The sequence below is a fragment of the Rhinopithecus roxellana genome, chromosome 10, assembly GCF_007565055.1.
Source record: "Rhinopithecus roxellana isolate Shanxi Qingling chromosome 10, ASM756505v1, whole genome shotgun sequence".
Taxonomy (NCBI): domain Eukaryota; kingdom Metazoa; phylum Chordata; class Mammalia; order Primates; family Cercopithecidae; genus Rhinopithecus; species Rhinopithecus roxellana.
The window spans coordinates 110,797,940-110,825,362 of NC_044558.1; the positions used below are offsets into that span (position 1 = coordinate 110,797,940).

The 27,423-nt window shown below is 33.9% G+C and overlaps 1 protein-coding gene across 1 annotated transcript in view; it reads left to right on the forward strand.

Moving 5' to 3' along the window:
- LOC104655968 (leucine-rich repeat and IQ domain-containing protein 1) overlaps window positions 1-27,423 on the forward strand; it is a 268,433-nt gene that overhangs the window by 164,481 nt on the left and 76,529 nt on the right. Inside the window, exons 8-12 of the mRNA XM_030939711.1 lie at window positions 16,602-16,691; window positions 17,351-17,472; window positions 17,991-18,086; window positions 18,335-18,417; window positions 24,935-25,036. Coding sequence (XP_030795571.1) covers window positions 16,602-16,691; window positions 17,351-17,472; window positions 17,991-18,086; window positions 18,335-18,417; window positions 24,935-25,036 — 493 coding nt within the window. The remainder of the gene's footprint in view (window positions 1-16,601; window positions 16,692-17,350; window positions 17,473-17,990; window positions 18,087-18,334; window positions 18,418-24,934; window positions 25,037-27,423) is intronic.

Consider the following 27,423-nt stretch of genomic DNA (forward strand, 5'->3'; position numbering starts at 1 on the left):
GACTTAGCTATAATGCATTATCTTTTTCTACCTATTACTAGCTTATGTTTGCTATTATTTTGTTTACCATTTTCTCATGTTATTCAAAAAGAAATTGACCGTATAAATTCTATTTCTTCTACAGCTCCCTCTTTGGGTTTTAGTATCATATTATGTTGGCCTTATACATTTCCCTGGGAAGTGTTTCTTCTGTTTCTGTTTTCTAGGAGAGTTCGATATAGGATTGATGTTCTTTGTTGTTTAAAATTTTGTCTCAGCATATACTATATTTTTGAAAATGTTCCATGTGAACATAAAAGTATGTATTCTGTAGGTAAGTATATTGTTATTAAAAATCTCAATTACTTTAAGTTTTTTTTTTTTTTTTTTTTTAATCCTCTGTATCCTAAGTGATTTGCAGGAGGGGGAATCTATGAGGTATTGAGAGAAGAGTGCTAAAATCTCTTACTGTGCTGGTGAATTTCTCTAAATTGGCTTTTATTTATTTTTTATTTTTTATTATACTTTAAGTTCTAGGGTACATGTGCATAACATGCAGGTTTGTTACATATGTATACTTGTGCCATGTTGGTGTGCTGCACCCTTCAACTCGTCAACACCCATCAATTCATCATTTATATCAGGTATAACTCCCAATGCAATCCCTCCCCTCTCCTCCCTCCCCATGATAGGCCCCAGTGTGTGATGTTCCCCTTCCCGAGTCCAAGTGATCTCATTGTTCAGTTCCCACCTATGAGTGAGAACATGCGGTGTTCGGTTTTCTCTTCTTGTGATAGTTTGCTAAGAATGATGGTTTCCAGCTGCATCCATGTCCCTACAAAGGACGCAAACTCATCCTTTTTTATGGCTGCATAGTATTCCATGGTGTATATGTGCCACATTTTCTTAATCCAGTCTGTCACAGATGGACATTTGGGTTGACTCCAAGTCTTTGCTATGGTGAACAGTGCCGCAATAAACATACGTGTGCATGTGTCTTTATAGCAGCATGATTTCTAATCCTTTGGGTATATACCCAGTAGTGGGATGGCTGGGTCATATGGTACATCTAGTTCTAGATCCTTGAGGAATTGCCATACTGTTTTCCATAATGGTTGAACTAGTTTACAATCCCACCAACAGTGTAAAAGTGTTCCTATTTCTCCACATCCTCTCCAACACCTGTTGTTTCCTGACTTCTTAATGATTGCCATTCTAACTGGTGTGAGATGGTATCTCATTGTGGTTTTGATTTGCATTTCTCTGATGGCCAGTGATGATGAGCATTTTTTCATGTGTCTGTTGGCTGTATGAATGTCTTCTTTTGAGAAATGTCTGTTCATATCCTTTGCCCACTTTTTGATGGGGTTGTTTGTTTTTTTCTCGTATATTTGTTTGAGTTCTTTGTAGATTCTGGATATTAGCCCTTTGTCAGATGAGTAGATTGCAAAAATTTTCTCCCATTCTGTAGGTTGCCTGTTCACTCTGATGGTAGTTTCTTTTGCTGTGCAGAAGCTCTTTAGTTTAATTAGATCCCATTTGTCAATTTTGGCTTTTGCTGCCATTGCTTTTGGTGTTTTAGACATGAAGTCCTTGCCCATGCCTATGTCCTGAATGGTACTACCTAGATTTTCTTCTAGGGTTTTTATGGTATTAGGTCTAACATTTAAGTCTCTAATCCATCTTTAATTAATCTTTGTATAAGGAGTAAGGAAAGGATCCAGTTTCAGCATTCTACTTATGGCTAGCCAATTTTCCCAGCACCATTTATTAAATAGGGAATCCTTTCCCCATTTCTTGTTTCTCTCAGGTTTGTCAAAGATCAGATGGCTGTAGATGTGTGGTACTATTTCTGAGGACTCTGTTCTGTTCCATTGGTCTATATCTCTGTTTTGGTACCAGTGCCATGCTGTTTTGGTGACTGTAGCCTTGTAGTATAGTTTGAAGTCAGGTAGCGTGACGCCTCCAGCTTTGTCCTTTTGACTTAGGATTGTCTTGGCAATGCGGGCTCTTTTTTGGTTCCATATGAACTTTAAAGCAGTTTTTTCCAATTCTGTGAAGAAACTCATTGGTAGCTTGATGGGGATGGCATTGAATCTATAAATAACCTTGGGCAGTATGGCCATTTTCACGATATTGATTCTTCCTATCCATGAGCATGGTATGTTCTTCCATTTGTTTGTGTCCTCTTTGATTTCACTGAGCAGTGGTTTGTAGTTCTCCTTGAAGAGGTCCTTGACATCCCTTGTAAGTTGGATTCCTAGGTATTTTATTCTCTTTGAAGCAATTGTGAATGGAAGTTCATTCCTGACTTGGCTCTCTGCTTGTCTGTTACTGGTGTATAAGAATGCTTGTGATTTTTGCACATTAATTTTGTATCCTGAGACTTTGCTGAAGTTGCTTATCAGCTTAAGGAGATTTTGGGCTGAGACAATGGGGTTTTCTAAATATACAATCATGTCATCTGCAAACAGGGACAATTGGACTTCTTCTTTTCCTAACTGAATACCCTTGATTTCTTTCTCTTGCCTGATTGCCCTAGCCAGAACTTCCAAGACTGTGTTGAATAGGAGTGGTGAGAGAGGGCATCCCTGTCTTGTACCAGTTTTCAAAGGGAATTTTTCCAGTTTTTGCCCATTCAGTATGATATTAGCTGTGGGTTTGTCATAAATAGCTCTTATTATTTTGAGGTACGTTCCATCAATACCGAATTTATTGAGCGTTTTTAGCATGAAGGGCTGTTGAATTTTGTCAAAAGCCTTTTCTGCATCTATTGAGATAATCATGTGGTTCTTGTCTTTGGTTCTGTTTATATGCTGGATTATGTTTATTGATTTGCGAATGTTGAACCAGCCTTGCATCCCAGGGATGAACCCCACTTGATCATGGTGGATAAGCTTTTTGATGTGCTGCTGAATCTGGTTTGCCAGTATTTTATTGAGGATTTTTGCATCGATGTTCCTCAGGGATATTGGTCTAAAATTCTCTTTTTTTGTTGTGTCTCTGCCAGGCTTTGGTATCAGGATGATGTTGGCCTCATAAAATGAGTTAGGGAGGATTCTCTCTTTTTCTATTGATTGGAATAGATTCAGAAGGAATGGTACCAGCTCCTCCTTGTACCTCTGGTAGAATTCAGCTGTGAATCCATCTGGTCCTGGACTTTTTTTGGTGGGTAGGCTATTAATTATTGCCTCAATTTCAGAGCCTGCTATTGGTCTATTCAGGGATTCAACTTCTTCCTGGTTTAGTCTTGGAAGAGTGTAAGTGTCCAGGAAATTATCCATTTCTTCTAGATTTTCTAGTTTATTTGCGTAGAGGTGTTTATAGTATTCTCTGATGGTAGTTTGTATTTCTGAGGGGTCGGTGGTGATATCCCCTTTATCATTTTTTTTTTTTTTTTTTTTGCATCTATTTGATTCCTCTCTCTTTTCTTCTTTATTAGTCTTGCTAGCGGTCTGTCAATTTTGTTGATCTTTTCAAAAAACCAACTCCTGGATTCATTGATTTTTTGGAGGGTTTTTTGTGTCTCTATCTCCTTCAGTTCTGCTCTGATCTTAGTTATTTCTTGCCTTCTGCTAGCCTTTGAATGTGTTTGCTCTTGCCTCTCTAGTTCTTTTAATTGTGATGTTAGAGTGTCAATTTTAGATCTTTCCTGCTTTCTCTTGTGGGCATTTAGTGCTATAAATTTCCCTCTACACACTGCTTTAAATGTGTCCCAGAGATTCTGGTATGTTGTATCTTTGTTCTCATTGGTTTCAAAGAACATCTTTATTTCTGCCTTCATTTCGTTATGTACCCAGTAGTCATTCAGGAGCAGGTTGTTCAGTTTCCATGTAGTTGAGCAGTTTTGATTGAGTTTCTTAGTCCTGAGTTCTAGTTTGATTGCACTGTGGTCTGAGAGACAGTTTGTTATAATTTCTGTTCTTTTACATTTGCTGAGAAGTGCTTTACTTCCAATTATGTGGTCAATTTTGGAATACGTGCGATGTGGTGCTCAGAAGAATGTATATTCTGTTGATTTGGGGTGGAGAGTTCTATAGATGTTTATTAGGTCCACTTGGTGCAGAGATGAGTTCAATTCCTGGATATCCTTGTTAACTTTCTGTCTCGGTCTGTCTAATGTTGACAGTGGAGTGTTGAAGTCTCCCATTATTATTGTATGGGAGTCTAAGTCTCTTTGTAAGTCTCTAAGGACTTGCTTTATGAATCTGGGTGCTCCTGTATTGGGTGCATATATATTTAGGATAGTTAACTCTTCCTGTTGAATTGATCCCTTTACCATTATGTAATGGCCTTCTTTGTCTCTTTTGATCTTTGATGGTTTAAAGTCTGTTTTATCAGAGACTAGTATTGCAACCCCTGCTTTTTTTTGTTCTCCATTTGCTTGGTAGATCTTCCTCCATCCCTTTATTTTGAGCCTATGTATGTCTCTTCATGTGAGATGGGTCTCCTGAATACAGCAGACTGATGGGTCTTGACTCTTTATCCAGTTTGCCAGTCTGTGTCTTTTAATTGGAGCATTTAGTCCATTTCCATTTAAGGTTAATATTGTTATGTGTGAACTTGATCCTGCCATTATGATATTAACTGGTTATTTTGCTCGTTAGTTGATGCAGTTTCTTCCTAGCCTCGATGGTCTTTACATTTTGGCATGTTTTTGCAATGGCTGGTACCGGTTGTTCCTTTCCATGTTTAGGGCTTCCTTCAGGGTCTCTTGTAAGGCAGGCCTGGTGGTGACAAAATCTCTAAGCATTTGCTTATCTGTAAAGGATTTTATTTCTCCTTCACTTAGGAAACTTAGTTTGGCTGGATATGAAATTATGGGTTGAAAATTCTTTTCTTTTAGAATGTTGAATATTGGCCCCCACTCTCTTCTGGCTTGTAGAGTTTCTGCCGAGAGATCTGCTGTTAGTCTGATGGGCTTTTCTTTGTGGGTAACCCGACCTTTCTCTCTGGCTGCCCTTAAGATTCTTTCCTTCATTTCAACTTTGGTGAATCTGGCAATTATGCGTCTTGGAGTTGCTCTTCTTGAGGAGTATCTTTGTGGTGTTCTCTGTATTTCCTGAATTTGAATGTTGGCCTGCCCTACTAGGTTAGGGAAGTCCTCCTGGATGATATCCTAAAGAGTGTTTTCCAACTTGGTTCCATTTTCCCTCTCACTTTCAGGCACCCCAATCAGACGTAGATTTGGTCTTGTTACATAATCCCATACTTCTTGCAGGCTTTGTTCATTTCTTTTTCTTCTTTTTTCTTTTGGTTTCTCTTCTCACTTCATTTCATTCATTTGATCCTCAATCTCTGATACTCTTTCTTCCAGTTGATTGAGTCGGTTACTGAAGCTTGTGCATTTGTCACGTATTTCTCGTGTCATGGTTTTCATCTCTGTCATTTCGTTTATGACCTTCTCTGCATTAATTAGTCTAGCTGTCAATTCTTCCACTCTTTTTTCAAGATTTTTAGTTTCTTTGCGCTGGGTACGTAATTCCTCCTTTAGCTCTGAGAAGTTTGATGGACTGAAGCCTTCTTCTCTCATCTCGTCAAAGTCATTCTCTGACCAGCTTCGATCCGTTGCTGGCGATGGGCTGCGCTCCTTTGCAGGGGGAGATGCGCTCTTATTTTTTGGATTTCCAGCTTCTCTGCCCTGCTTTTTCCCCATCTTTGTGGTTTTATCTGCCTCTGGTCTTTGATGATGGTGACGTACTGATGGGATTTTGGTATAGGTGTCCTTCCTGTTTGATAGTTTTCCTTCTGACAGTCAGGACCCTCAGCTATAGGTCTGTTGGAGATTGCTTGAGGTCCACTCCAGACCCTGTTTGCCTGGGTATCAGCAGCAGAGGTTGCAGAAGATAGAATATTGCTGAACAGCAAGTGTACCTGTCTGATTCTTACTTTGGAAGCTTCCTCTCAGGGGTGTACTCCACCCTGTGAGGTGTGGGGTGTCAGACTGCCCCCAGTGGGGGATGTCTCCCAGTGAGGCTACTCAGGAGTCAGAGATCCACTTGAGCAGGCAGTCTGTCCCTTCTCAGATTTCAACCTCCGTGTTGGGAGATCCACTGCTCTCTTCAAAGCTGTCAGAGTCGTTTGCATCTGCACAGGTTTCTGCTGCTTTTGTTGTTGTTGTTAACTGTGCCCTGTCCCCAGAGGTGGTGTCTACAGAGACAGGCAGGTTTCCTTGAGCTGCTGTGAGCTCCACCCAGTTCGAGCTTCCCAGCGGCTTTGTTTACCTACTTAAGCCTCAGCAATGGCGGGCGCCCCTCCCCCAGCCTCACTGCTGCCTTGCGGTTAGATTGCAGACTGCTGTGTTAGCAATGAGGGAGGCTCCGTGGGCATGGGACCCTCCCGGCCAGGTGTGGGATATATTCTCCTGGTGTGCCTGTTTGCTTAAAGCGCAGTATTGGGGTGGGAGTTACCCGATTTTCCAGGTGTTGTGTGTCTCAGTTCCCCTGGCTAGGAATAGGGATTCCCTTCCCCCTTGCACTTCCCAGGTGAGGCAATGCCTCGCCCTGCTTCAGCTCTCGCTGGTCGGGCTGCAGCAACTGACCAGCACCGATTATCCGGCACTCCCTAGTGAGATGACCCCAGTACCTCAGTTGAAAATGCAGAAATCACGGGTCTTCTGTGTCGCTCGCACTGGGAGTTGGAGACTGGAGCTGTTCCTATTTGGCCATCTTGCTCCGCCCCTCTAAATTGGCTTTTATTTCTGTCAAATTTGACCTCATACTTTGGGACTGAGTTTTTGGGGCATACATATTTTGAGGCTCTTAAATCATTGTATCATTGACCCTCTTATAATAATATTTTCCTCTTGAACAATAGTTTCCCTCTTTAAGTAATTGCTTAAGGGCCATTTCCTTTGATGTTTTATACCTACTACAGCTTTTTTTGTGGCTATTGTTTTCATAGTGTATATCTTTCTAACCATTCTCATTGAACTGTACTGTGATTTTATATTTAAAATGGATCTTATAACTGCATATAGTTAGATTTTGCTTATTTTTATATTTTCTTCTGGCATTATTTTTATTAGAGTATTTAGACTTTTAATTGATTTTAATTTAGAATATAATTTGGTTTATACAATTTTCATTTGTTTTCTATTTGTTCTGTGTTGATTTTTTTCCTTTTTATTACCCTCTTTTGCATTTATCAAATATTTTTAGTTTTTCTATTTTTTCCCTTTACTCACTAATTAATTGGGTTTTATTTTTTCATGCACTTCATTCTTTCCTGCATTAACATGTTTCCATCTAGGATCATTTTCTTTTGCCTGAAAGACACTCTTTAGTAGGGGTCAGTTTTTGATTGCTTGAAAATTTATTTCTTTTTAAAATATTTTGGAATATTTATCTAAATATTTATCTTCTCTAAGAATAGAATTCTAGCTAGGCTTTCAATTTTTAAATATGCCATTTTGTTAGCATTTCTGGCTTCCATAGTTCCTGTTGAAAAGTCAGTATTAAGTCTTAATTTTTCTTCTCTGAAGATATTGGCTTCCTATCCCATTCCCCAGGTAACTTTTGAGGTTGATTTTCTATCTTTGTTTTTCAAGCTGGGTATGATTTTCTTTGTTTGCCCTGCTTGGAGTTGGTGAGATCATATAGCTTCTTTTTTTTTTTTTTTTTTTTTCTTTTTGAGACGGAGTCTCGCTCTGTCACCCAGGCTGGAGTGCTGTGGCCGGATCTCAGCTCACTGCAAGCTCCGCCTCCCGGGTTCACGCTATTCTCCTGCCTCAGCCTCCCGGGTAGCTAGGACTACAGACGCCGCCACCTCACCCGGCTAGTTTTTTTTGTAGTTTTTAGTAGAGACGGGGTTTCACCGTGTTAGCCAGGATGGTCTCGATCTCCTGACCTTGTGATCCGCCCGTCTCGGCCTCCCAAAGTGCTGGGATTACAGGCTTGAGCCACCGCGCCCGGCCGAGATCATATAGCTTCTTGAATCTTTCATCAGTTTTGGAAATCTCTTGTCCAAATTTATTTCAAATATTTGTTATTTGATGTTTTGAAGTATATATACCTTGTGAAATGTGTAAATCCAGCTAATTAGCCATATTCATTACTTAACACATTATTTTTATAGTGAGAATACTTTCATTCACTCTCTTAACATTTTTCAAGAACACAGTCTATTGTTAGCTTTAGTCGTCATGTTGCATAACAGATCTTTTGAACTTATTCCTCCTATCTAGATGAAATTTTGTATCCTGTCACCAAGATCTCCTGCAACCACCACCACCACCCCTACTGACCACCTTAAACCCTAGCAATCACCATTCTACTCTCTACTTTTATGATATCAAGTTTTTTAGATTCCCCGTGTGAGTGAAACCATGAGGTATTCTCTTTCTGTGCCTGGCTTATCTCAGTTAACATAATGTCCTTTTCATTCATTCATGTTGTTGCAAATGACCAGTTCCCATCTTTTTTATGGACAGATAATTTTCCATTGTGTATATATCCAATGACAGACAGGTTCATTCCATATTTTGGTTATTGGGATAATATGCTACAGTGAAAACAACGATACAAATATCTCTTCAACATACTGATTTTATTGCCTTTGGTATACCTAGTAGTGGAATTTCTGGGTCATATGACAGTTCTATTTTTAATTTTTTTGAAGAGCCTCCATAATGCTTTTCATAATGGCTTATACTAATTTACCTTTCCACTAACAGTGTGTGAGGGTTTCCTTTTGTCCATATCCTTACCAGCACTTGTTATCTTTCATCTTTTTGATATAGCTATTTTAACATGTGTGAGGTGATATCTCATTGTGGTTTTAATCTGCATTTCCCTGATGGCTAAAGATGTTAAGCATTTTTTCATATACCTATTAGTCATTTGTATGTCTTCTTTTGAGAAATGTCTATTCAGGTCCTTTGCTCATTTCCAGTTGCTTGATTTGTTCATTTGTTATTGAGTTGTTTGAGTTCCTTATATATTTTGGATATTAACCTCTTATCAGATATATGATTTGCAAATATGTTCCCCCATTCTGTAGGTTATCACTTCTATGATATCAAATTTTTTAGATTCCCCGTGTGAATCTTCATTTTCTTCATTGTTTACTTTGCTGCACTGGATCTTTTTAATTTGATGTAACCCCATTTTTCTATTTTTGCTTTTGTTGTCTATCTGTGCTTTTGGGTTCATATTTTAAGAATCATTGCTCAGACAAATGTCATGGAGTGTTCATATTTTATGTTAGATGCTTTCTACCGACCTACTTAGTGTTCATTAATCATCCTCCCTACTTTATCTCATGATGTTTTTAGCCTATCTATTGAATTCTTATTTTGTTATTCTATTTTTTAGTTATAAAATTTCTAATTGATTCTTTTTTATAAATTCCATTTGTATGTTGAAATTTTCTATCATGTCCACCATTTTCTTGAACATAATAAGTATGGTATTTTCAAACCTTTGTAATTTAATGCATTACCTGGATCACTTGTAGATATCTTTCTATCAGCTGTTTATGTTTTGTTTTTTAGTCAGCTTAAAGAAGCAAGAGACGTGTCCCTGTATTGAGCCAGAACTGATAACTTCAAAAAAAAATTTTAACTTTAGTTTCAGGGGTACATGTGCAGCTTTTGTATATAGGTAAATCACATGTCATGGGGTTTGGAGTACAGATTATCTCATCATCCAGGTAGTAAGTATGGTACCCAACAACTAGTTTATCAATCCTCATCTCCTCCTGTCCTCCACCCTCAAGTAGGTCTCAGTGTCTGTTGTTCCCTTCTTTGTGTCCATGTGTACTCATTGTTTAGCTCCAACTTATAAGTGAGAACATGCCGTGTTTGGTTTTCTGGACCTGCATTAGTTCACTTAGGATAATGGTCTCCAACTGCAGAACTCAAATATTTATAAATGAGTATTTCAGTACTCAACAATCATTTTAAATCTTCTAGGCATTGTTCTTACCACAGTGAAGAAAAGAGATAAGATCCCTGACTTCATAGAATTTACATTTTATTCGAGGTAACAGACAATAAGTACATATATATAGTATAAAATAAGATATTGAAAATTACTGTAAATATTAAGAAAGTTTAAGGTATAGAGCATAGTGTTTAATTGGTTGATCAAGAAAGGCCAGTATAAGGTATAACCCTTGAATAGAGATGGGAAAATAAAGTGAGGGAATAAGCTTCATATAAACAAAACAGTATACAGTTTTGGGCTAAGTGTAAGGCAAGTGTGTAAGGCTTGAAATACGAAATCAGTGTATTAAAGGAACAGAAAGTTTACAATAGGTAGGCTGATTAGTAAAGGAGAAAAAGAGGGAAGAGAAGAAATACAAAAGTAGCCAGGGATCAGTCCACATTAGGCCTAGGATATGATGTCAAGCACTTTGGATTTTATTTCAAATGTGATAGAATATTATTATTGGGTTTTGAGTAAGGGAGCTAAATATTGTTCATATTTTAAGTGGATAATTTTGTTTGCAATGCGGAGATTATTGTTTAGGGGAGCTAGTGATTAAAGCTAGTACCAGTAAGGAAAGTACTGTTGCTTTGTCTTCCTTTGACCTATCTTTGCCCCGTTTTCCATTGCCATCACTTTATTTTAAAATCATCTTAAAACTTAGATGATGTAATCAAATTGTGTTTTTTTTTTTTTCTTCGCTCAAACTTCTGTATACAGAACTTATCTGACTAAGATTTCCCTTTTTTCACTGATTTAGTTGAAAACAATAGTTGCCTTTAGGTCTGGATTTTTAAGACATATCCTTATGTAATTATATAAAATCTTTTCAAACTTATTTTTCCTTTCGTGCCAACAATGCTTACAATATGGCAGACACCACGCTTAGTGCCAGGATAGGTAAATAGACAGAAAAAACCATAGCTCTAAGTTTAGAGAATATCAGAAATATATTAGAATATTTTCAGTTAATTATAATTTTTATAAGAGAAGTAAATATAAAATTACCTTGATATATTAGCCAGGTTCCAAAAGCCTAGATCAGTTGGCCACGAAATGTTTCCTTATGTTGATTTATTGCCTCTCTGAAATGTGATTTCATTTAACATGTGATTAACCAAGGAACACTTACAACCAAGAGTAATTTTATTTTAGGTTTGTTAAGTATAGTTTATCCTAATTTATTAAGTGCCAAGAACTATGAGGGATCTGAGATTTTATCCTACATGAACTCTAACAAGTTAGGATGCTGATAGAAGAAATGAAACTTCAAGAGACAAAAACACTTATTACCTCTGACAGCAGGCAGCAAGAGCTTCATGTACCAATTCTCCTTTTCCCCCAAGTTCCATAGGAGGAAATCTGAAGAATGTCTTACTAGTAGTCTTGAGCCTAGGATATCCCATATCTTCTAAAAGGCTCTTAGCAACCCTGCCCATCCTATGCTCCAGAGAAAGTTATCTTTATTACACAAGACAACAAACAAATTTTTGCCCTCTCTTCCAAAGGGAAACACAGTCTCTGCCTTCCGATTCTGTTAGTTTTATGAGTATCTTTGGAAAAATAGTCTGTAATAAAATCGGTCATAAGTCATACAGAATTGTTAGAGATCCATGGAGAATTATGTCCCCCAAATATCCATCCCTTGTTTTTACATGACAAATTTTCTAATAAGTATACCATTCCAGTGGCCACCCTGAATAATCTGACGGGGCTGGGACAAAAATCAGTTAGATTTGCCTCATGGTTCATGCAATTAAGGTTACTATCAATAGTCCAGGTGTTTTCTCCTTAATGTTTTAATTGATCTTCCCAATAGCCTTGAGACTTTAATCTAACTATAGCTGGACTCCTTCTTGTCCCTCAGGAAGGAATTTTAGGACAGTTCTGCCATCCAGAATAACCCTGTTCAGGGAGTTGAAGCTGACCTGAATGCTTTCTAGGGCTATAGTGCTGTTGACTTAACACTTATGTTATGACCACTACACCTTCTAAGTGGCATTTGTCCACCCCATGGGATGACTGAGGATGGGGATGGGGAAAATATCCGCAGTGAAGTGGAGATAAGTGTTCCCTGACATAGATAGCTGCTATATATATATATATATATATATATATATTTTTTTTTTTTTTTTTTCATGAAAAACTGAATGCTATTGGGGCCAGGGTGGCTGCATTTTTAAGTATACCATTCTCTTTTTAAAAGTGGGGCCTTTTGGGACCTTCTTACCTTGTTAGTCATTGAATTCAAGTTGTCCCACCCAAAATGGGAATTATCAAGCCAGTGAGTGCCAGTCATTTAGTTTCTAAAGGAATCAAATAGAATGACAATAGTGCTTTTCCATAGGAGTGTACCTGGTTACTGTATCAGAAAGGCTGCAAATACAAAACCAGAAGTGATGTCTCCAGGTGAAGGCTGCCTCTATTGCCAGTTACATATCTATCCAAATTCAACTTCATTTTCAATATATAAGTAATAAGTACATTTGATAATAATTCTCAAGTAGCCAGAAAGCTTTCCAAATCCTTGGTTGTAAGTTAAAGAATATCTGAACAGAAGGGTTTTTTTGTTTTTTGTTTTTTAATGTATTTATTTATTTTACTTTTAGTTCTGGGATACATGTGCAGAACGTACAGATTTGTTACATAGGTATACGTGTCCCATGGTGTTTCGCTGCACCTATTGACCTGTCCTCAAAGATCCCTCTCCTTGCCTCCCCATCGGCCAACAGGCCCTAGTGTGTATTGTTCCCCTCCCTGTGTCCATACGTTCTCATTGTTCAACTCCCAGTTATGAGTGAGACCATGTGGTGTTTGGTTTTCTGTTCCTGTGTTAGTTTGCTGAGGATGATGGCTTCCAGCTTCATCCATGTCCCTGCAAAGGACATGATCTAATTCCTTTTTGTGGCTATGTAGTATTCCATGGTGTATATGTACGACATTTTCTTTATCTAGTCTATCATTAATGGGCATTTGGGTTGGTTCCATGACTTTGCTATTGTAAACAGTGCTGCAGTAAACATATGTGTGCATGTGTATTAATAGTAGAATGATTTATATTCCTTTGGGTATATACCGAGTAATGAGATTGCTGGGTCAAATGGTATTTCTGGTTCTAGATCCTTGATGAATCTCATACTGTCCTCCAGAATGGTTGAGGTAAATTACATTACCACCAACAGTGTAAAAGTGTTCCTATTTCTCCACAGCCTCGCCAGCCTCTATTGTTTCTTGACATTTTAATAATTGACATTCTGACTGGTGTGAGATAGTATCTCATTTTGGTTTTGATTTGCATTTCTCTAATGATCAGTAATGTTGAGCGTTTTTTCCTGTTTTTTTGGCCACGTAAATGTCTTCTTTTGAGAAGTGTCTGTTTATGTCCTTTGCTAGCTTTTTTGATGGGGTTGTTTTTTTCTTGTAAATTTGTTTAAGTTTCTAGTAACTTCTAGATATTAGACTTTTGTCAATTGGGAAATTTGCAATTTTTTTCTCCCATTCTGTAGGTTGCCTGTTCACTCTGATGATAGTTTCTTCTGCTGAGCAGAAGCTCTTTAGTTTAATTAGAACCCATTTGTGAATTTTGGCTTTTGCTGCAGTTGCTTTTGGCATTTTCGTCATGAAGTCTTTGCCTCTGCCTATGTCCTGAATGGTATTGCCTAGGTTTTCTTCTAGGGTTTTTAAGATTCAAGGTTTTACATTTTTGTCTTTAATCCAGCTTGAGGTAGTTTTTGTATAAGGTGTAAGGAAGTTGTCCAGTTTCAGTTTTCTGCATATGGCTAGCCAGTTTTCTCAGCACTGTTTATTGAACAGGAGATTTTTTCCCATTGCTTGTTTTTGTAGGGTTTGGTGAAGATCAGATGGTTGTAGATGGGTGGTGTTATTTCTGAGGTTTCTGTTCTGTTCCATTGGTCTATGTGAGTAGAAGGCTTTATTAAGCAACAACTGAAATTTGTATAAATTTGCAGTGGTAAGCACGATATATTAACATACATTTTAAAAAACAGTGGTATATTTATAACTCTTAGCCAATTTCTCCTGACATTTTGAGATTTTTATTTCCCTCGGCATACTAGGTAATGCCAAATCTATTTGATATTAATAAGCTTGAATTCATATAAATTCATTGTCTTAGTAACATATTTTTGGTTGTGATTATATAATTGCCAAAAGCATCTTTAACATTTTATATAAAACCTTCTCTTTATAATTCTAGAAATTTCTAAGAGATAGTAGTTAAATAATTGTTCTGGAATTCTATAAAAGTTTCTATAAACTTTCTTTTCAACCAAAAAAGCTATTTTCAAAGTTTTCTGTACTTTTAGGTATGAATTAGAAAATGTCAATTTTCTCCAGAATTTATATAGCCTTTCCAAGGAGGAGGACTCTATCAACATCTCTATGATGTGGCAAAGAAGTTTACTGTGCTTTGTGGGATCTTGTCCTGCTGAAGAGAGACAACAGCTGGATTTCTAGAGAATACAAAAAGTAGATGGTTTGGCAGGTGTTTAAGAAAATAAAAATTTTAAAAAGGCTGTTTGTATAAAACCAGTGTAAAAGTCAGGCCACTTGCCTGATAATGCTGGTCCTTTTCCATAACCACTCATCAGGTGGCACGTTGCCTTTGTAATATTGTCTCCTTCACATTTTCTTATCAATTTAGCAGTTTTCAGCAGAATAAAAATGCTAATTCAATTATAGCTGATGTATTGTGGGCCTTGATCTTCCCTGAGATATGACTGGATTTTCCTTTTCACTGAAAATAAAATAAGTTCTGAATCCTGTTTACAATTTTACATCAAATAAATATTTCCATCCCCCCCCCCTTATTTTAACAGAACAGTCATTAGATTTATTTGTCATTCATGATGAACTAAAGAGAGAATTTTGATTGTATAAATCAGTGGGAGTTTACTGAATTACTAGCCTGATTTAACAATCAACCAACATAAATGGCTTAAATATATTAGAAATAAATGGCCATATCTTTTTTCTATAATTTTCCAAAAGTACCAAAGCATATGTGTTTCCTTTTATTTTAGAGTCTCCCTGAACTGTAGCCATCGTTTCTAGACTGCCATTTTCAACCCTTTTCTTTCTGTGAGGATGAGAAGGAGGAATACTCATGGCTGTGGTGAGAGAGCTTTGTCTCTCTCTGCCTCTTTCTCTCTCTTTTTCCAATAGCGCATTTTTTTATTACAAATATTGAATTATTTGCCAATACTGAAATTTGAATTTTTTAATTGACAAATAAAAATTGTATATGTTTATTGTGTAAAACATGACATTTTGAAATATATATACATCATAGAAAGGCTAAATTGAGCTTATTAACATGCGCATTACCTCACATAGTTAACATTGTTTTGTGATGAGAATGCTTAAAATTTATTCTCTTAATGATTTTCAAGAATACACTATATTGTTATTAACTGTAGTCACCATGTTATGCAAAAGAGCTCTTGAATTTATTCCTTTCATAAAACCAACAAATAGCAATTCTTCAACCAAATATATATTAAACCATATATAACTGTGATATATATATATATATATGTTAATATTTGCTACCTAGAAGAAATGTAACAGTTGATCTGTCTAGCAACTGAGTAGAGGCACACTATTTACATCACATTCAAATGGTGTGAGTTTGAGTAGGTATCCTAAGACTAAATTTGATTAAGTGAAATTCTGTCATTGCACTACCTTCCTAGAGTCAGTATGTTCTAGGCCTGCCTTTCCAATGGTCTTTCAAAAGGCAGTCAAGACACACTGCAATTGTGTAAATGAAAAATTGCATTTACATCCCCTCAGAATAAATTATTCTAGTTTTAAATCATAAAATGTTTGATTATTTTAGAACCTTTTTAAAAAATTGGTATTCTAAGTATCTTTTTTTCCCAAAAATAAAATACAGAAACACAGAAATTACTTCTAAGCCATATTATATATTCAATCAAGTAAAAAGCAGATAATTACACCCTAAATTATACAACACTAATATAATTAGCAGGTTCCATTGTAGAAAAAGATATAATACATTTGGAAATTCCATAAAATGAAGAAAAATGTTTGAAGGTAAAGAGAGAGGGAGTTTAAAATAGGGATTTCCAAATTTGGGCTTAAATTTATATTTTTGTTATTTGAACAGTTGAATTAGAGAATAAAAATCAGGGACCATGTTCCTTGTATTGTTTTAATCGTTGCCACAAAGTATATTTTTTTACTCTATTCAGAAACTTTGTGAAATTTAAAAAAAATTAAGAAAAAGCTGGTTTATAGGCTGTTTATAGAAAAATTGATACTAACATATTAAAATACTATAAATTTTCAATAGTGACGTCTGTACTGTAAAGAGCTAAAAAAAGACTTTACTCAGTTCCATCTAGATTTGTCTCAGAGTCATAGTTACAAACAGTTAAATACACTGAAGAGTCTGCACCTCATTTTTTAGAGCATTCAAATATTAAGTTTTCACTTTATCCAAAACTTAGAGATGAAAAGTCTTATCCCATTTTTAGCATGTTTTCATTAAACAGATGAATATCATCTCACAATAGTACATAGAAAATTTCCTATAAATGAAAATTCTGATATACTTTGTCAACATTTGTAGTCTATAAGATAATTTAAAAGAAACATTGTGAAAGTTATGTAAGCTAAATTACATACATTTTTATATTATTTGTGCAGGCTGCCTTAGAAGAAGAGTGGCTAGCATCAGATTCCACCCGCTTCCCTTCACAAACACTGCTTCTTTCAAACCAGCTGCATTGGCCAAAGGTAACATGTCATGGAAACTTCTGAGTCCTCGATCTTTGCTCATTTCTAAAGGTTATGCTATGTTGCAGTGATTAATAATACAATTTATTGACTTGAAAAACATAATTACTTTTAGAAGCCTCTGACTTCCTCCTCATCCCCAGATGTAATTTTTCATGTAGCTTTTCTTTCATTTGCTCCTTTTTTTCTTTATTTTGGATTTCTTTCAACACTTTATTTCACAGTAGCAAAAGAAAAAAAAAATGATATGCTTCAGCTGCATATTTGGCAGTAGACTAAAATCACTGGTTGACAGCACTTTAAAAATACAAAAATATGCATTAAGAGGGCAACAGCTGAAGATTTTCAGTCAGAGGTCAATGGACTGTAATATCTGTTATTTATTTGATAATCTTTGAAGTTTTAGTTTTCTGAGATTTTTTAAGATCTTTACAATTAATCATTTTCTATATGAGAGCTATCCCAAAAAGCATAGTTTCCACCACTACAACAAAGGACATGTATAATATATTCCATAAATTTCATTTTATTATAACTTTTAATTTTATAATGAGTTTCCCTTAGGAGGCTATTTGGTAATATGCACGTAAAGTAATAAAAAATAAATGCTAGGATTTTAAAATTTACTTAACACTTACTTACTTTTTTTTTATGAAAAGGTTCCTGGAAACTTAAAATGGGATGATACTTCATTTAATTTACCAAGTAATCCAGCTCAAGCATGGTTATGTAATGACAAAGAAAATTTGTCTTCTTCAGAACACACACAATTTAGTGGCAGGTAAGCTGAACTACTGTTTGGAGAATCAATCTGTGAATAACAACAGTATTACATATCTTACAAAAGTAGTACAATTATAAAACTAGATGTGAATGTACTTGTTTAGAAAATGGAACATTTAGTACTAAAAACATCATGGTCATGAAGATTTTTCAGTGTAAGGAAATGAATGAAGTAGGTACATTAAAGCAACTACAAAATGTGTATATCAGACAGATAATGTAATTAATTATTGTAAACAAGTGGATCTTTAAATACTGCTATATAGGTACAGATAATAATTAGGCTAAAAATTCCAGTGCTGCATTACTTTTGACAAAGAAATTAAAATATACTTCAAGTAATTGAAATGTAAACATTTTAAATTAATGGCAGACTTTTATTGCCTTTCAAGATAATGTTTTTTGCTAACTTAGATTTTGTTTCCAAGTTTGAGACAACATAAACAGCTTGTAGTTTTAAAAAGTGCTGATATACTTACGTTGATTTAGTTAAAAGTGGTTTTTTTCTATTGCCAGATCAGAAAATAGAACTTCTTCCTGGACACTTGAATCAAAGACCAGTAGAAAGAGTTTGCTAAAATCTGAAAAAGAAAAAAAAATTTCAGAAGAATGGTATGTAGTCAATTTGACACTAATAAATTAAAAAATTGAGAGACTGCTAAATGTCCAAGACAGATACTTTTCAAGATTTTAAGAATACCTACATCAGTTTTTAAGAAACTATCCATCTGATTAATTTAGTTTCTTAAATGGTAATTCACATTTATTTTAGTATGCTATATTGCATGTCTACATGTATATGCATATCTAAATATGATCTGGATATTTATTTTACTTTATTATATTTAATCTTTTAATAGGGGCTTTAAGGACATTTCTACAGCTCAGCAAATGTTGAAGAGGGCACAGAAAATGCAATCAAAGAAACTAAAGAAAAAAATAGGTGAGTAGTTAGTGCTCTTTGAATAATAACTGTGTGTGCAAAATAGAAGATAATTCCTTTAAAATATATTTTATAAATTATGTTTAATAAGAAAAGTAATGAATTCACAGATAACTATGTCTAAAATAATTACTCTGAAAAAATAAACTTAAGAGAAAATTATGCTATACCATTGAATGACTTATACTCTTAAACACTATTTTTACTTTTTTCACCTCTTTCTTATATACTTTGATATTGATTGTTCTATCTATTGTGTACTGAGAATTATAAGTTGTTTTAAAACAGGTTCATTTTTGGGAAATGTTGACTCTAAAGAGTATCTGCTTCATTCCTTATTCTTTTGTGTGCTTTTACATTGCTTGATTATTCAATAAATTATACAAATTTATCAGTTCCATGGATTTTAGCTATGAAGATTTCATTCACAACTTGAAATCTTGCAAAAGCAAAGTTTATATATTTTATGATTTTGTAGGACTTGGGAAATGTTTTAAAGCATATTTTATTCTATCCCACTTGTGAATACTCTTTAAATCATTTGTTTTTCTTTGGATACCTCTAATTATTTTAGTGTAATTACTTAATACATGGAGTCAGAGAAGAAATATCAGAATCTTATATGTGTAATTAAAACTATTTAAAATAATTGCATATAACTTTTTATTTATTTATAACTAAATATTTACTCATTTAAATATAAGAACATGGTTATTGGTATTGGTTTTGCATTTCTTTTGTACATCAGTTTTTTTTTAAGTTCTTATTGTTAGTAAGAAGTTTCCATAAAAGACTTGTTACTCATGAGCAGTGCAATAAATGTACAGTTTTCCTATAGATCTAGCTTATGGAATCATATGAAAAAGTATTTCATAAAACTATTTTTATCTTTTTCTATTAATTATATTTTAATTATAATTCAGTAAATTCTAAGACCCGGATATAAATATAAAATTTTAAAACAAGTAAATATTGCAAAAGTGCTTTTGATATTCAAGGAATAACTGATATTTATTCACGCATCACTTCACTTACTAGCCATTGATAAATTACTGGTGATTTATTTTTATATTCAGAAGTGTTCAACTTGTGTATCTTATTGTTGTATTAGTGATATCTTAACTTTTTACCTTTTTGTGATAACTTATTTTTATTGAGTAGTAATTTTTTCAGATTTAAAACATTAACATTTCAAGCATTTTTAAAGAAAATACAAACACCATGCTTTTTAATTTGTTTGTACCTCCCACACTCTCATTTTGTAAACTCCTATTAAGTTCATCAGGCTTCTCTGAACTGAATGCTATGTGGTGGTTACCCAGTGAAATAGTAACTACAAGCTCTTAACGATACTGAGGCTCTCAGTTCTCTTGATATTGAATCTAGTAGTGTAAATCAGGTAGTTTGATAAACTCTATTATTGCTTTGATCATCTTCAGCAGTATCAGAAACATTCTTTAAACAACATTTTGAGAATAATAACAATTTCTGAAACTCCTGGGGCAAGTTCAAATATCAGAGGTGGCTTAAGAACTGATTCAACCAATATTCAATAAATAATTATGACATAGCTGTATTCAAGGAATTTTGCTAGGCCCACTTTTAAAAGTATTTGTAACTTTTACAATAAATAGCCTCCAGTAGTGAAAGTAGAGGAAAAGCTTAGCTTGTCAGACTTGCCATACGATTCTGTCTTTGAAAAATACATAGGTCTTTCTTGCCAACTCTTTTAATTGAGGGTTGGGGATGAGAACATTTTTGATAAAGCAGCATAGCAAGTGTTTTAGCAAAAGATTCAGTAAGGAATATATGCTAGTACATAAAAATCATTGTTTTAATGGCCACGACTAGACATAATTATCAGGCAAAAATTAAACCTTTTTTATCAGTCACAAGGGGGCATGGCAGGGTAACAAATGAAGGAGGATAACCAGACGTCCAACTTAATGACCACGTCTTTAACCTAACATTTTGGGTTAGGTTAAAATCCTAAATGGCAATTGTATAATATTTATAGAGATTATTACTCTAATAACATGATTATAATCTAAATTGCACTCTTATTACTGTGTAAGATTTTGTATCTCTATGTGTCACTTTTGTTTTGCTTTTTAAAATCAATATATTAATGAAACTAAACATTTTGTTTAAAACATGAATGCTGAAATGTAAAATTTAGTGATAAGTTTTATATTCTCCTCACTTTTTTTCATTCTATTCTTCATTCACAACAGATATACAGATTAGAAACATTAAAAGGAGGATTAATAGTGAAAAGCTTGAAAAAGAAAATCTGGGAGATTTTTTCTAATTATCACATTTTGTCTATCTTCTGTTCAGTTGATAATGTAGCACTTATTTCATTTTGTATCTCTGAACAAATTATTTAAGATTCTGTGCCTCAGGTTTTCTTCTTATAGAATAAAAAATGTTTAATACTTTTTCCAGTTTTATAATTAAATCGATCCGTGATATACCATTAACTTACTTGCATCTGTCTCAAATAATGACCATAATTTAAATTTTTTTACTAATGAGCTAAAACAATGTTTTAAATGTCTAAATTTGGTTAAACACTTAAAGATTTACTAGTACTTTTTAAATATACTTGGAGATATATATCCTACATAGACAACTTGCCAACTTGAAAATTTTAAGCCACTAGAGGGCAACATCGTCTATAAAACTGCTGTGACACTAACTAGATCTATTGGGGTGGGGAGCATGGCAGGAGGGGTGTCAGAGAATAGGAACAATTAATGTAATAAATTATGTCCTACAATCTAACAAAGTAGTAATCCTCAAGGAAATGGAGCATAATTGCATGAAGTATGGTAGCTTTAGTTCAAATTTCTGCCACCGAAAACCTTCGAGCACTCAGTAGCAAGCACTTCATATTTTCTGTTTGTATTTTGTACATATTTTTATCAGTTAAGGGATATGAGTCAATAATATTTTATTTATTTAAGATTATTTAATTTAAGAAAATTAAAATACAGCAAATAGCAGAGGGTCAATTAATTTAAGAAAGTAGAATGTAATGGAATCAGTTGCAGAGAGAGGGAAGAATACGAGGAGGCTCATTAATGAAGAGGCAAGAAACTGAGGAAAGATGTCGTATGGACAGCTACTAGGGGAGACTTAATATTGATGACTTCTATTGGTATAAGTGAGGCCATCTGATTAAAACCGGAGGAGGTTGGAGAAGGAAGAGGAGGAATTGATTGGAAGCCAAGGGTAAAATCTAAAATTGTGAGGAGCTGTCATCACTTATACAGTTTATGTTTGGGTTATGGTGGTTGTTTTTCCTAGTGAGTAATTGCTTTTAAACTCTTGATTGGCATAAGCTTGAACCAATAATAACTGGTCTTGTGTTTCTGGGCTTTTTGTTTGTTTGTTTTTACCGTTGCTTCATGCACAGAAGCAGTTTCAGAATTTGGTGATCTGTGTTGAAATTTAGCAGATATCCAGGGAAGTTTAGAATTTAGTCATGCAGTGAAGAAGATCCTGTGTAAGGTGAGAGCAACTGGTTTATTGAAAACATGCAAGATCAATAATCTCACAGTACTGAGTGTAATTGGTAGCAAGACTGAGATGAGGTGGATGCAGAAAAGGAGTGGGTGTTTGGTTTTGATGTGGAGCACTCTCAGAGTGCTCAGAGAGAATGGGGTCTGAGTATAGGGATTTTGGTGGAGAGTAGCTGGTAAGAGGTTTAAGGAACATAGGACGAATAAGTAACATGGATTTTCTGCCAGGAATTAAGCTAGCATTAAAAAAGACTAATGTTTTTCATGTCAAGTAAGCAATTCATGGGCTATAGCAAAGCAATCAGGTTGCAGAATGATAATAAATGTAACTAAAGAATGTTAAGGGGGAGGGACCAACAGGGAATAGTATAGGCAAAATTCCACCAAAATGAAGTTTATTCAAGATGTATTTTGTTTACCACATTAATTTCCAGAAAGATTTTACAAGAATTTTGATCAGATGTTACTGTGTTATGCTCTCAACAACAAAAAGTTAATAATAAAATTCATCTGAATATTAAGATCCTTGAGGGCTGAAACACCCTTGACATCTCAGACCTACTACCACCATGCCTAGCACCTGGTAGATATTCAATGAATGTCAATTGATTCAAAAAAACTAGATAAAAGTCACTAATATACATTTTACAATATATGTGTGCATTTTAGTCATGTAAATATATGCTTATATTTGGGCAAGTTTAAATTAGTAAATATACTCCTTATAAGATGATGAAATATTGCTAGTTATTCAAGCTTATTTTACAGCACTGCTATATTTGGCACCTGCAAAAAATGGGTAATAATAACCAGATATGTATGTAAGAAAAAAAAATACTAAAAACAATGAGATAAATTAGAATTATAGAAATTAAAAGGTATTGTACAAGAAATTCAATAATATGGATACTTTAATGCTTAACTAAAATTCTATTATTTAAATGAAATAATAAACTGTTAAGTATAGAGACACATGCGTAATAGGGACATGGTTACTTACCTAGGGGTTTCTTGAAACATTTTTGAACATCAATTTAATACCTATTTACCCAACACTGGGCAAGTCATTGCTGGGAGATACAAAGATTATGTTTAAAAGGCAACATAGATCTGCTGTTGATTATCACAGAGGGGTAGACTTAAGTGTACAAAACTGACTTTATAATGAATAAAAACGTGTCACAAGCTATAATGTTTACAATTGGCTTTTTTTTTTTTTAACTGGGTTGTGTTTTTATTTATTTATTCATTTTTTTATTGAGGTAAGAATACTGTCTTATTACCAGTGGTATTTTCAGGGACTATCAAAATCAAGTGTTTTTTTTCTATCTAAAAGTACTATGTGTCTTACTTCTTATAATTATCCCTTTGCAATTTGAATTAATTCAAGATTAAATCCATTTATGCTGGTGCAATCAGAATGTTTTAAAACAAAAAGATATTGATAATGTAACACTCTTTATTGCTCTTGGGGAATAAAATTATTTTGAGTAAATTGAGCTAGATAACCTTTCTAAATATTTTATACATATTAAATTATTTCACCTTGATAACAGTATGAGGAAAGTATGGTTGTTTTATTATTTGGCCGAGGAAATGCCAAAGAACTTATAAAATATCCATAGCTTCTGTTCAGTGCACTGTGTTGAATGAAATGGAGCCAATTATGGTTCTATGTATTTTTATATATTGCAGTAAATTTTAAGAAGAATGTAAATTTTTTTCTAAGAATACAAACGAAATATTTCATTGTTTATGTCATAATTATGTCTATTAGCTGTTATTTGTTGAGAACTTACACTAATGTGTGCATGGGACTTGATGTTTTACACAAATGATCTCGTTAATTTGTACAGTACTACTAGTACTTCAAAGACAATATTACTTGTGTTGGACAGAGGAAGAGACAGAAAGTGAGAGCAGTTTTTCCAGAGTCATACAACTAGTAAAAGTTGGAACTGGGATCTAACCCAGGTCTGCTGAATTGTGATGTTGTCAGAAAATACATACATCAAATAAAAAGGCAAGAAGAGCAAGAGAGTAGAGAGATGGTTATAAGATACCAAACAGTTCGTAAGCCCATGGTAACGTCTTTCCTCATTGACTAATGATTCTTTCACATGTCATTTTTTGTCAATGACTTAGATGATATATAATACTTATTTTATGAAATATATAAACACAGATTTTTATTATTCTTACTGATAGTTCATATTGAATTAATAAGAAACATTTAATAACTATGACATCTGAGATTACATATATTAATACTTATGAAATGTACCTAAACATCGTCTGACATTTTCCCTAATCTTGAGAAATACAATCATTGTGAAAAATGTAAATCATACTTAGTAAAGACGAATTGTTACTGGAAGACTAATGGAAATTGTCAGGTTGCTCATGCTGGAGAACAGCTATACAAATACTATTTATTTTTTCTACTTTAGCATTTAATTAAAATATGTAATTTGGTATTTACAATGTTAAAAATCTTGTTTTTAAATTTAATATATCATGTATAGTCTACATTCACAATCTGTTTTTTGTAATATAATAGATCTTGAATATTCTTGGCTTTGAATATACAAGGAAAATTTATACATCTTTGTTATCTGAAAATACATTAGGGCAAAAGAGAAACCACTATTTTAGGTGTTAAATTAATGAAATAACCTTTCCTAACTGTTTCTTATTCCATTAGTTGTCTTGCTTCCATCTTTTATATCCCAGCTCCCCATACTTTAGATGGAAAAGTAGAGTATTTCTATTAAGTATTGGCTATGTGTTTAATCAGATAACCAATAATATGTACATAGTTGACTACCTGTCCATGTTATGATGCTTAATACAACATCATCATCAATTTCATAGAGCTTTGTAGAGTGGATATTATTTTTTTTAACACCACCATATAAGAAATATGTGGCCATTTAGAGAAGGAATTAACCAAAGATGAACTTTGCTCCTTTCCTGCTCATTTTGTCTAGATTCCACTGTGCGTCTATCCTTATTCAAAAACAATGAAAATAAAGTGTCTGTTCCAAACTCATCAAAGAAAGTACAGCCCAGAAGAGATGGTTACTTTGAAGGTATGGCTTAATAACAGATACATGGAGCGGTATAAAGATAAAGAAAGATTAAAAGAATTGTATTTATAATAAATTTTTATTTCTTAATGAATCATAAAGTATATATAAAAAGAATTATGTATAACATATACTCGAATAACTCAAAGTATGGCTCTTAAAGCTGAAGTGCTAATTTAGTGTGCTGAAATATTGATATAGTAACTGAAAATTTGTATCAATGTTTACATAAATTTTAATTTTTTAAATTTATATATGAACATTTTATAATGCTGTATCATCAGTGACATTAATGTTATTTAAATTTTACGGTGACAGATATATTAGCTTGTATCAGTGGAAGTGATCACATGTTGAAATGATATTCTGTTTACTGCCAATTTACATAAATTGTATTAAGCCCTATAAATTATACTCAGGAATTTAAAATATTTTACAATATTTGAAGTTTGCCCAACTCACTGTTGCGGTGAAGGATTTGCACATCTAGGCAGTGATAGTTCTGATTATATCTCTGATGTCAATATTCAGAACAAATATGAAGTTAAATTATTAAACAAATATTTAAATGTAATAAAGTAGCAAGCATGATGCAAAACAGTGCAGCAAACATGACTTAAAATGTTTGCCATCTGCTTTCTTTTTAATACTAATGTTTTTTAGTTTTTATACTAAAATTTATGCTAAATTTTAGTATAAAAATTTATACTATAGTATAAAAAATTTATAGTATAATATAAAAATAGTATAAAATTACACTAAATTTTTAGTATAAATTTTTATTTAATTTTACATTTTCATTTTAGTATATTTTTTTCATAATTTAACCTGTATTTGGATAGCAATTTTAATAGAAAAGGAGAATCATATTTTAATGAAAAGGACCTATGAACATTTTCAATATTTTGTCTTCTATAAGATTTAAATAAATCTTAAAATTTAGGCATCTTCATAGCACGATTGAAAATGGAAACAATTTGATTTACATTTCTGTTTTGTAATGTCTCAAACTAAAGAAAAGTTTGGTAACCACCAAATTTATACCATCCTAGAAATGCCTACTGAAGTATGTAGGGGTAGAAGTCATGGAGTCTAGAATTTTCCTTAAAGTAGATAGCAATAGTCCAGGCGCGGGGGCTCACACCTGTAATCCCAGCACTTTGGGAAGCCAAGGGGGGCGGCTCACGAGGTCAGGAGATCGACCACCGTGGCTAACACGGTGAAACCCCGTCTCTACTAAAAATACAAAAAAATTAGCCAGGTGTGGTGGCGGGTGCCTGTAGTCCCAGCTACTCGGGAGTCTGAGGCAGGAGAATGGCATGAACCCAGGAGGCGGAGCTTGCAGTGAGCAGAGATCCAACCACTGCACTCCAGCCTGGGTGACAGAGTGAGACTCCCTCTCAAACAACAGCAAAAAAAAAAAAAAAAAAAAAAAAGATAGTAATAAAACCATATATAGAAAGATAAATAAAGCAAGTATGGGAAATTATTGAAATTGTTGGACCAATAGATGATGATAGTATGTAGGGATTTCCTTTACATTCTTTTTTTATATTAAATATTTTCCATAGTAAAACATTTAAAAATTTTGGTGCCCATTATCCATGTCAAAACACAGTATTATTTCAACAAATATTTATGGATTAATATTTTGATAGAATTAAAATATGTTCCCAATTTAAAATAAGGCTGGAGTTTTAATCAGAGTGTATTTCATTGTTAGTCGTAACTGTACCATTTCAGTCTTTTTTAAAAAATGTAGAAATTCTGCTAAAATCAGTAACAATTCTATAGATATTGTTTGTTAAATAGGAATGTTGTTGCATTAGAAAAGAAATGCCTAGGAAGAAAGATGAGCAGGGTGTTTTCGTCCTTTAATTTAACATGTATCTCAGACTTGTAAAGAGAAATCTATCCTAATAGGTTCTCTTGCATTTTATCTTGTTCTATTAAATGTGAAGCTATATCACCATCTAGAATAGTATAATATGTATGTATGATATGTTTGTTGAATTGTATACTGGTATAAAATATGCTAGAAATAGTTCAAAGTAGTGATAAAGTCAAAGTGGCCTATAGAATATAAAACATTTCCACATAAGCTTTATGATGTGATGTTCTATGATTTTATTTTCTTTCCCCCATGTGAATTCTGTTTAGTTTGCTTTCTTTGGGAACCAAGTAAAGTACATTTGGCATGTCATTAATTTCACTGAATGAGTTTTATGTCTTTACCAGATTTTCTAATGTACTATAGGTTTTTTTTGTTGTTGTTGTTTGTTTGTTTAGGAATAGGCTTGGCAAAAACAGTTTTATATGGAAGATTTTTTTTTAACAGTTAAGATGTTTATTCTTGTCCCTTTTGTAAGGGGAAAAGAGTGAGGAAAAGT